Source organism: Macrosteles quadrilineatus, unplaced genomic scaffold (genome assembly GCF_028750875.1).
Source record: "Macrosteles quadrilineatus isolate MER2022 unplaced genomic scaffold, UCM_ALF_1.0 Scaffold_5__1_contigs__length_97177068, whole genome shotgun sequence".
Lineage (NCBI taxonomy): Eukaryota > Metazoa > Arthropoda > Insecta > Hemiptera > Cicadellidae > Macrosteles > Macrosteles quadrilineatus.
Window position 1 is genome coordinate 25,261,104 of NW_026542598.1, and position 12,145 is coordinate 25,273,248.

General features: G+C 32.5%; 1 protein-coding gene across 3 annotated transcripts in view; it reads right to left on the reverse strand.

The window, feature by feature from the left end:
• LOC128993930 (inter-alpha-trypsin inhibitor heavy chain H3-like) overlaps positions 1 to 12,145 on the reverse strand; it is a 61,241-nt gene that overhangs the window by 30,375 nt on the left and 18,721 nt on the right. For all 3 annotated transcript variants that reach the window (XM_054418055.1, XM_054418054.1, XM_054418056.1), the window contains exons 2-7: positions 9,941 to 10,052; positions 8,868 to 9,037; positions 4,065 to 4,175; positions 2,859 to 2,997; positions 852 to 957; positions 378 to 538 (exon numbers count right to left, since the gene is read on the reverse strand). In XM_054418055.1, the coding sequence (XP_054274030.1) occupies positions 378 to 538; positions 852 to 957; positions 2,859 to 2,997; positions 4,065 to 4,175; positions 8,868 to 9,037; positions 9,941 to 10,051 (798 nt within the window). In that variant the 5' untranslated portion in view covers position 10,052. The remainder of the gene's footprint in view (positions 1 to 377; positions 539 to 851; positions 958 to 2,858; positions 2,998 to 4,064; positions 4,176 to 8,867; positions 9,038 to 9,940; positions 10,053 to 12,145) is intronic.

Genomic DNA, 12,145 nt, shown 5'->3' on the forward strand with positions numbered 1-12,145 from the left:
AGTATTAGAGGTCGATGTTACAACTAACAAGGATTTGTTGAGGGTTTTGTGTAGTATTAGAGGTTACAAGGATTTGTTGAGGGTTGTGTGAAGTATTGGAGGTTAATATTACTACTTACAAGGGTTTGTTGAGGTTTTTGTGCAGTATTGGAGGTTAATATTACTACTTACAAGGGTTTGTTGAGGGTTGTGTGCAGTATTGGAGGTTAATATTACTACTTATAAGGATTTTTTGAGGGTTTTGTGCAGTATTGGAGGTCGATGTTACAACTAAGGATTTTTTTGAGGGTTTTGTGTAATATTGGTAGTTAATATTACGACTTACAAGGATTTGTTGAGGGTTTTGTGCAGTATTGGAGGTTAATATTACTACTTACAAGGATTTGTTGAGGGTTTTGTGTTCTGTCAACATCATATTTGACCATGAATTGTCCACTTAAGCCAGAACTGTTTTGGCTTCTCTGTTCCTCTGCTGTCGGAGCCCAAGTTATTTTCTTTTCATTTGGACTTAAATCTTCTATTTTAGCTTGCTTATTTTCTGTAAACAGAGAACAAATATTTTTTTACCAATGATTCCATAGTACATATTATTTCCACCACTATGTTTCTCCAAATGAAACATTTAAAAAATTTCCTCCAATTTTGGGTATATACCACACTCCCTATAATATCCAGTGCAATTTTCTATAGCACGAGGAGTTGACCCCAAGATCATAAGTTCTAATCCCGCCCATCACCAATGTATTTTAAAGCAACGTAAAATGGTTCTGGGTTAGAGTTTAACTTCCTAGGATGTGAAGGAAACAAAACTTCACCAAAAGATTTACCTTAAATACATAACAATCACATACCTTTTTCAGGGATAGCCTCATTGGAAATCTGCAGTTCAGGTACTTCTAGGTTGATGATTGCAGTTGGTTCTTTGATGTTGACTACCACAGACATGTCATCCACAACCTGTCAATGAGAAAATATAAATATATTGACAAAAATAATCATCTTCATTAGTCAAGTTAGTTACAGTAAAAGTAGGAAGCCAATATATCTCTTGAGTCACTACATTTTGAGATGGGTGTCAACTAAGTTGTTTATTTAAACTGGAATATGAATAAACAATAAGATAGGGATGATTGATTACTGAATATATGTTGTTTCTTTGGTTAGAACCATTTATAAAAATCCAAATGCTCTAGAATAATTTGATTTAAAATTCATTAGTGATGGGGATTTTTGGGAAAAAATATTGCAGACATTTTCCATCAAGATTAGTAAAACTTAAAGACAAAGACTTCAGATTTCTTTGTATTTTACTTACCGTGATCGAAAATGTCTATGATAATTTTGATCAAGGATAGTTAATTGGTAATCCCAAAAAAGCTACCACCTTTTCTCAGGTTCAATTAACAATCCTCACTTCTTATGTATGCTGTATTATAAACACAAAGTGTATAACTTTCTTATTAAGCAATTGTGTATTTGTCATTTTGTATAATATACACATAATTTTGGTACTATTCTATTGAAAAATTACAGATTTGCTGAGCAATGAAGAAGATGTTAGACCTACCGTACAGTTTTGATCTTTGTATTAATACTCCCTTTTACTTCAACTCGATTTCTCGTTACAAGTTTGGTTCAGTATAGCCTATAAGAAACGGATGAAGAAAATATGAACACTTAAATTGATCGGTATTTTTAACTTTTAATAAGAGTGACTGAAGAAATTGATTGTATATTGAGTAGCTAAATTCTATATTGCACACTTGTTGCATTCGATAAAGTAACAACATATCACTTAAATATAAATTGGTAATAGTAGGACTTTAACATGAGCAGTAAACTATGTGTTAATGTAAACAATCACAATCATTAACAAGCTCCGCCAACATTGTAAGAAAAAAGAACTGTGTCAACAAAAGATAACTCTCACTAAGTCATGCTGTACAATAATTGACCACAAGAACCAATTGACACGCATAATAGATTTTACGCCACACTACACTATTTTGATGAACTTCCCACGCAAGGATTTAATCCAGAAAACAGCTGTTTGCCGCCAGCTTAATCAAATGGGGTTTCATTGCGTACTACTGTACTGTAATGAGTTTTACCGGACACCAATCAGCTGATTATACTGTATTTGGGTGGCAATGAGTGGTTATAAACAAAAACATAACCTCTCTTTAGTGGTTATTGATTATCTCTTTATAAGGGGATGACAGCCTCTTTAAATTTTGCATTTGTTCATCCACAGAGACCTCAAGTCTACTGTACATGTAATCCATCCAGCTGAGCAAGATGTGAGCACTGAGCATGAATGGTACAATAGTGAACTGTAGTTAAACGTAGTGGCAGACACTAGGACGTAAACCAATAACATGCTGCAATAAATTTCTAGCTTTTCATATTACTGATTCACAACGAACATTAAGACTAACAACACAACACAAAGTATACTATTACAGTAATTGTTGAGCCTAAAATACAATGAAAATCCCTTCTATTTTGGTTACTTAAAAGGCTCTGATTTTGATAGTTTTTGTTTGAAAATAATTTTAATGGGCTTTGATTTCTATTCTGATCATAATAATAATGGATGATGAAAAAGCATTTACTATCTCGATAATCTTTTTTATTGACCATCTATTGACACTATTTCATGTATATTTTAAATTATTACTCAATGAGGCTGTTTGAAATTGAATATTAAATTTTACGATGAGGCATAATTTATACACTGCATTGTTTTTACGTCCATCACTTAGCGTGCTATGAATAGAGTTCTTTTAAGTGCCATGAAACTAAACAGCTGATTCTAATTTATCTCCAGGACAGTTTAGCAGTTTACAAGCCATTACCTGTTGAGGATTTATGTTGATTACGTTGGAGTACACTCCAAGGTTTCTAGCCAGCAATTGTTCGTAGGTCAGGTTGAAGGTCACCTTGCCGTGAGCTTCTATGTTGACGGATACTGTGAATTGGTTGGAATCCCTAGCACTGTCAACAGCAAAAATTACACATAAAACTGGATTTTGTAGAAAACTACGGTTTGCCCAATAAGTAAAGTTCCAAGCCCCAAAAATCTTTTTGGGGATCAAAATAAGGTGAAAAAAAAGAATTTTTTCCAAAAGCAGTTGTTTGCTAGATATCCTCCATTGTGTATTTTTTTTACACATAAATGTGTATCTTTGAACTTATTTAACTGATCTCCATGAAAATTTCAATGTACGCTATGATAAATATGACAATTCAATCCAATGTTAACTTTTGAAATAGTAGTGTTATTTAATAATCATGTACGTTTAATAATCGTATGGTATAATTTTTATTATTTATTTGTGTTTTTAAAATGACTAGATAAAATGCTTTGCCTTGGTTGTTGATTTGAATCAAATATCAATCATCATATCATTACAGAAGTCAAATAATGTATTTAAGGATAGGATGAATAACAAGAATAGTTTGTTATTGTTGAACACCAAAGGGCAATAGGCACAGTCAACATCTTACACAAACAATAATACGGAACTCAAAACAACTTGGAACATTATCAACTACTAACTGTTTAGATAAAACAAGTACATATTCCAGTCATCATCCTACAGCCAATGTTGGGTTACTTTTTAAAGTAATAAATTTCCATATTCTCAAAACTGTACATTTTCTTAAAATGTAAAAGACATTGTTTGGCCTGCTTATCCTAAAAGTGTGTCTGCCATCTAAAGTATTTTCTTATGAAATGACACAGGTGTGGATATTAAAATAAGAAGAGAACTTAGTTTAGTTATAAATTTAGTGATCAGTGAAAAACAATGGCCCAAAAAAATTCATCACACTGGTGTCAATAGCTTTTATTGTTCACAATTTACCCGTTCCACATTGGAAATAATTTTATCTTATATGATTTTTATTTTAAATAACAGCATTCTTCTCTTTCGTGTACTACCACTGTGGCGTGGGTTTAGCAGCAAGTGTTAATTTAATTGGCATGATATGAACTGGTATCATTATAACCAGTTATGGAGATGCATCTGATGAAGGCAAGATAATTGAGGAAAACTCACTCTAGAGCTACGTGGCCAGCAAAGTGTCCAGCGTTAACGGCCTCTTGGTATATGGCCTTGGCCTCTTCCTTTTCCTTTACATATGCTTTGTACACCTTGTCCTTGATTTCCCTAAAAATAGATTACATTAATGATAACAGTACTTGACTTCTAGAAATTGTATTTCTGAATTGTACATTTCTATGTAATATTGAAACAATAAAGATTTTTCTAATAATAATTCTAATAATAATTGAGGTGGAACTAAGATCTACATCCTTCTCATTCCTTTTTTTTCACAGACAATTTACGTGCACACCACAAACAATAGCAGAATAACAATACCGAGCTTCAGTAACTTGCTTGTGAACATTTCATTAAAATTTTTCGCAACTTAAGAAAATAATCTCCTGAGAGTGAAACACTGCAGTGTTCTACAGTGTTTAGTCAAAAATCTAAATTTTAATGACACTATTCTCATAGTTATCCTTGAACATTAAAATATGTTACACAAAAGAATTTGTACAACTGAATTAAATAGTTTGAAAGGTTATGTAATTCAGTCATAGCATTGCCTATTGGATACTGAAGGAGACCAATAGTAAAAGGGTCATAGGTATTAAACGATAAACAATATGATAAACAAGCACCATTTTAGAAAATTTAGATTTAGACTCTAATCTATATTTTACATGAGTCCTTTAAAAAAAAAACACTGTAGAGATAACTAATGACTTGTTTCTTTACTCTCTCCATGATTAAAAATGTTGTATCATTTGCGTAGTTTAAGCACAGTATATAAATTGTATGGGTTGATGCATATTTAAAAAAATTAATTAATTACCTAATTAAAGGGGAAAAAGAATAATGTTAATTCAAATTCAAATTCGAAAGAAACCGCCAACAAGTTCAAATACAAAGAGGGGGGGGGGGGGGTTGAACGACTTTCAAGATTATTCGAGAACATTCTAGAAGGTTTCAGAGCACTCTGGGTAACTCCCGTGTCCGGTTCCAGAAAGATCTAGAACGATGTAGAAGCTTCAAGAGCCTTCGGGTTAGTTTCCGTTTCCGTCGGGCAGCGCTCCTAACGGGGGGAGTAGAACTAAAATCGAGTAGAGAGGGAAGCGGGGGAGGTTATTCGTTCGTCAGCTAGCCACCAGATGGGGGACATCGCCATTATTCGGTGAGGGAAGTTTTTGTTCAACAAGGACCGTCAGATGAATCGTCAAGCACAATGTCTTTAACCTACTTATATTTCGTCCCCGTGAGCATGCATCAAGAAGTATCCATCTAGTTACGGTGCGATTGAGGCGATATCTACAAGGAAAGGAAGTTGCTGCCCCTCACTTCCCAGGAGGACATCTCGACTCCCCACGCCATGTTTGTGCCTAGTGGTGGATGGATCGCCACTCACACTCACTGCTGAGACTTAAGATGAGTACTATTTAAGTAAATGTAACTTAGTAAATTTAAATCCATGGTTGTATGACTATTGACTATGTAGGTATGGGTATGGTTAAGTATTTTTTTTTACTTTATTTAACTAATTTAATGCCTTTGTACGATAAGTAATTGGATTTAAAAAATTTCAAACCTTCATTATCTCTTGTGACTTGCTAAAACCTTCATTTGATGTCATTTAGCGTACATACCTAAATGACTTTGTAGGGCTTGGTTCAAGAGCATTTAAAACAGTTGTAGGTCCAAGTAAAAAAAGTCCAAGTGTGATAGCACTGGTCCATTCAGGAACCAGATGCTATTTCATTGGGATATATATTAATGAAGATCTAACTAAAGGTTGACGTAAGTTAGAAACAAGACCAGGGTTTGGACTGATACCTTACAACAAATATTTTAAATGCCAAAGGCGTGGATATATACAATAAATAAAAATTAAAGTCTCAGCAACAAAAAGGCTCAACCATGGACGTAAACACCAACCATACAATAAAAATATACAGGGTGTCCCGTAAGTAAACAGCCAAACTACGGGAAATGGTTCTAAAGGTAAAAATAAAAATAAAATAAGGATTTTTTTTTTTCAAAAATCACTTTGCTAACCACATATCCGCCATTTTTGTTTTTTTCACATAAACATTTTCATCATTGAATTTTTCCAGCCGATCATTATGGAAATTTAATAATAATAATAATAATATATCTTTATTGTCGTTTGGTAATATAAACATTACAATAGACAAGGTCAACATGTTTTGTTACATATGTTATATAAAACATTAAATATTCTACAGAAAATGTTAAAATAAAGTTAAAAGAATCTTAAAAGGATGAAGCATCAGTAATAATAAAAACTTTGAAATTAACAGGGAAAAGACCATAACACGAACAAAGAATCATCAAGACTGCTTGGCCTCACATTTAAGCGTTGAAAAATCTACATTCTGCAAAAACTCCTCAACTGAATAAAAAGCACGACTTGTAAGCCAATCTGATAATTTTGACCTATACAAATGAATACTTTCCTGATTTCTAAAATATATTGGAAGTTTATTAAATAGTTTTATTTGCAAATATTTATAACTTTTGATAAATTTTGATAGCCTGGCTTGAGGAATATATAAATCTTTTGATTGTCTGGTGATATACCCATGGATTGAGTTGCAAGGAACAAATTTATTCAGATTCTCTTTAACGGAAACTAAATTGTAAAAAATGAAAATATTAGAGAGTGTCATGATTTTATTTTCAGCAAAAAATGCTTTGCAACTAACCCTATCCGGAATTTCAAACATAATTCTGAGAGCTTTCTTTTGCCATGTAAAAACCCGGTGAGCCCCTGAGCTATTACCCCACAGTATATTGCCATACAGCAAGTGTGAGTGAAATAAACTGTGGTAAACAATTAGAAGTGTTGGTTTAGAAACACAATTTTTAAGTTTTCTTATCAAACAACATACTCTTGACAATTTTGAAATGATATTATTGGTATGTATTTCCCAAGTGAGTTTAGAGTCTATGGATATTCCGAGTAGTTTGACAGAAACTGCATTGTCTGCTTCAAGATTACGCAAAGTAAAACAAATTTTTTCTGTTTTATCATGATTTATTTCCAGAAAATTACTTTCAAACCATAGTTTACCCAATTCAATGGCGTTTTCTATACTTTGGTTTGCAGAGTAAAAGTTGTCAGCTGATGAGATGAAGGTTGTGTCGTCAGCATATAAAATTGTTTTGCAAGGTATGGAGTTTGGCAAATCATTAATATAGAGAATATGTATGTTAATATGTATGTTTAGGTCAAACAAACCCTTGTTAGAAAAAAAACATTATTTTAATCCAATTGAAAATTTCAAAATGGCAGTCATTTTAATTTTTTTAATTGAAATTACTAAAACGGCTAATTTTATGAAAACAATGAAAACATTTCTAGAACACTTTTATTTAACATTTAAAATTCCCTATCAAACAAAACCAAGTTCAAAAAGGTCGAATAAAAAAATAACTGAATTATCACGATTTTTTGTTGAATAATGAAACGATTTTGGAAAAATAATCTATATATATAATACGTGAAGCCGTTTTTTGTTAACGCAACTCCTCCCTTATTTGTGGACCAATTTCATCGTTTGAGTTGTCAAAAGATTTGTCTCAATATGTAGTTTTGCAATAAGGTTTTAGAATTCTAAAATTCCTGCCCTTAAGAGCGTGAGGCCCACTCAAAGGTCGGGTTTTCCCCATAAGAAATACATAGAACAAATTTAAAACAAAAAAACAGCTGTTTATAAGAAGCTGTAGCTTTTTGGGAGTAAATATTGATGTTTGTAATATTTAGTAGGTTAAGACCAAGTTAAACAGTTCAAATCAGTTTTGTTGGAAGAACAGAAAATGCCTCAAGTTCAAAGAAGAAATATTGAACACGGTAGTAGGACACAATTAATAATAAGATATTTTGTGCGTATGAGGAGAGTAGAAAAAGAGAGACCTGGTCTAACAGATACCCATCCAGATACACATTCACTTTGTGAGATGAATAATATTTGCCAGTTCTGCTATGCAACTTACTTTGGAAGTGAAAAAATATACGAAGCTCATAGTGTTGTCACGGTGGGAAAGTAAACTTGCCTACATGTCAGATCAAATGAATGCATGCAAGAAATGTTTACTTCAGACACTGACAGATCGAGATATTTCAAAACATTTTGTTAAAATTACGTTAACCAACTTTCAATGGTGTTGCTGCTTTAGCCTATTCAAAGCAGGTTATGGCTGTCCAGTTGGTAACCCCGAGTTTGTGGGTAAAAAAGGAGCACATGAAATAGTTGACATCACCCCACTTTTCAGGTTACTCTACGGAGAAAATTCGTTTGATCGGGGGATGTCTCGAATCAAATGAATAAAATGGCCCAACTTTAATTACTTAAGAAAGGTTATCAGTACGGCAACAGTGTTCTTCGATAATTCTCAATGCTGGAAAAACTTTGTTGTAACATATTAACTCGAATTGAGGCAGATCGTTTAGCATTCATTAGAAGTTATCAGTTAAAATCGAGAGCAGAAATGATGTAGGTGAACCTTGGTGACGCCATTAGAGATATTTAAAATTAGTTTCTAACAAGTTTTCAAATAACTCTAAGATGTAACTAAAGTTACTAGAATTTAAGCATAAGGTTTTCCTCGGCGTTATGTTTCATACTAGGCGGCTCATTGAGCCGCACGGGTTCCCTAGTTATTCTTTATTTTCTGTTCATTTAGACACATAGAAGCATTTCCCTGAGTTTGGCTGTTAATTTAAGGGACACCCTGTACAGTGAACGTTTAGTGTTTAAAATCTTTAACATATAAAGTAAAATATAATAAACTTACATCAAGAACTCGGAGATGAAGGCAGACTCAGGTAATGTTACTGTGAAGGTAGCTTCCCCCGACTGGTTGAGAGGGTTGATAACCCGAGTAGACACAAGGGTTGTGGCGTAGCGGTTCTTGATATCAGTCGTTATATGGAGGGACCTGATGATGGGTTTCACTTGGCCCTTCTGCCAAAAAAAAATTATAATGAAATATGTAGCCAGCCTTTCATTAGTTCAAATAGTTACTAGGGCGGTCAAATATGTTTCTAAGACCACAGGAATGACAACAATAAATATACGTAACCAGCTAAAAGAACTTATGTTTATCAAAATCAGATACTGGATGAGAATGAGAATGGTTTGTTTTATTGTCATGAAACATAAACACAATAGAGAAGGAAGTCGATACAGAAAAAATACAGACTAAAAATTAGACCCTAAATAAATGAGAAACTTTTAACACATTCCAAACTTAAACACTGAAAGGTAATATCTACTCATTAAATATAATTCCAAGAAAATCATCTACCTTATACATAAGATTTTAAAATTGAACTTAGATTAACAAATGTAAAAAATTACAAGAGATTCTTTTTGACCTTTCAGATGAACTACTTCACAATTTCTTGCTTCTGGTTTATCTTAGGTTCAACAGTTACCAATTTGATGTTTGGTCTAGTGTTCTCAATAACAGACTCTCAGAGAGATATCATTTTACAAAAAATACCCCTGCCAGCAAACCTGCAGACTAAGAAAAAACCAATTTATTTGATTTTATTTTTCCTAAAACATTTACTATAAATAACCGTGTATTTGATGAGTACCATGCAATAGCATAGCAACGCTGGTGGCGCTGCCTACGGATTGACAGGCAAAGCTCTCTCAAAACACTTAATGCTTTTTACCATGCAGTTGGCATTCTGGGTTATAGTAGTACGTTTTCTGTGACTGCGTTCTTGAGCTTAACCGCGTAGTACGCAGCGTGGTTACTGAAGTCAGAGGAAAACGCAACTTTGCTAACACTGATTTATGCACCATAAATAAATTTGAAACTGTCAGTTACGGATTAGAAATGTTATGAAATGTTACCTGCAGTGTAGGGGTAGCTACCCCTGATTCTCCCGGGGGTATGGATGTTACCATGTCTTGGCCCGCTACCACTGTCCATAGCAGCACTGCCATCCATGTACAACTCCACATCCTGCAAATAAAAACACACATATATAATACGTATATATATACGTACACGTATATATATTATATATATATAACTGTTCAGGAGATTGCAGTGTCCAGTGTTAATATTTAATTTAAAATTTGAGGGTTTGTATTTTAATATTAAATGTGTTCAAAATGTGTTTACCTACAACCGTTTTTATTCTAGCCTTTTCAATTTAGTTCTAAGAATTGAATCAATTCATTTTACAGTATTGTTTACACGTTTGGACCAATGAGGTTCTAGAATTGAGAGAAAATAAGTAACTTGAAATTGTAATACTTCTGTAACAAATCGTGGCAATGAGAGGTTATAAACTAAATCATAACCTCTCTTAGACATTATGAGTAGTGATTTTTAGTAATTAAAAAATGGTAGTAGGTAATGTAATGTACACAATTCGCCTAATAAATTTGCCTTTTACTCGTGTTGTAAATACTATCCTTAGGCGATATTCCAAAATTATGGTGCTCGTCTCAAAATAATAAAATTGTAGGTTTAATCACTAGCAGAATTGATTCAATTTGTCATTGGGGTATCACTTACTGGTGTTATCTAGCCTAACAAAAGGTCACCATTAGGCAGTAATAAAACAACCAGAGTTTTAACCAGTCCCCACCTTACAAAATAATCCCAAAACCATAGATGAAGAAAAACTGAAGTAAAATCACTATTAGTTTTGACCTTTTTTGTCAAAATCATTTATGAATGTCCAGCAGTTTAAGTATAAGTTACTCCCCTAGTGGAAGACATCAATAGAAATCAATAGAAAAAATCTATTGATATCACTAGATGCTTAGTGATATCAATAGATGTTCATGGATATCATTACAAGTAAATACAAACAAATAGACATCACTGAAAACTTAGTCAATACATATCACTAGACATCTATAAACATAAAATATATCAATATAGATCATTAGAGCAAACAAATCGTTCATTGATATCAATAGAGAATATTTTTTAAATATGTTAGATGTAAATATAAATCAATAGACATCAATACGGGTAAATAAAATTCAAAATATCTCTCAAATGTATCACAAATGAGCATTATGGATTATACAAAATATCAATGTAAAGTGGTTAAATAAACAGTAATAAAAATGTTATTTTTTGAAAAAAGGAAAAACTTTAGTTTTAGGTCATAGACGTTAGCTGAGGTACCTAAAACTCAATATAATTTTAAAATATATCATTTTAAAATTGTTGTAAAACAGTTACAAGTTGTATTAAATCTTATTTTTTAAACTGCCAAAAACTGATTGCTAAATAATTTTAAAATTGTTATAAAACAGTTTACAACTTGTATTAAAACTAATTTTCTTAAACTTCAAAAAACTGATTGTAAAACAATTTTAAAATTGTTGTAAAACAGTTACAGCTCGTATTGAAACTTATTTTTTTCAACTGCAAAAAACTTATTGTTAAACATTTTTAAAATTGTTTCAATCTTATACCAACATTGTTGTAATATGAAGTTTAAATCAAAATGTTCTCGCAGCTTCTCGCATTCAAAGTGGTTATCATTACTTAGTCAGACATGAAGCGTCCGTGGCGATTTGGCTTAGACATCCGGCTACCATGCTGGAGTCCCAGGTTCAAAACTCGGGAACATCGAGAGCTTTTTGACAAGAAATTTTTTACTTTTTCATTTTTATTTTATTTTTAGTGCATAGTAGATGTGATTCAATGTGTTGAAACAAATTAAAAATTGTTTTTTAACAAGCTACAAATTATTTTCAATTAAGCTAATGACTCGGATCCTATATTTACTTGTATTGATATGTATTGATGTGTATTGATGTGTATTGGCCCAAATACACATACGTATCAATACGTATCAATATACAATTTTTGTATTGATATATATTGATCACTTCCACTAGGGTCAGTCATACAGTAAAGCGCACAAAATTAGATTTGTGTTCCTACAATGTATAGTTGGAACTAAACCTATACAGTACAAAACATTTACAGGTTGTCAAATTGATTAAGAAAATTGTATTTGTTGATAAACCTAGAAATAATATTAATTTCTGGTCTGCTAACCTTTTTAAAACACATTGAGTGCT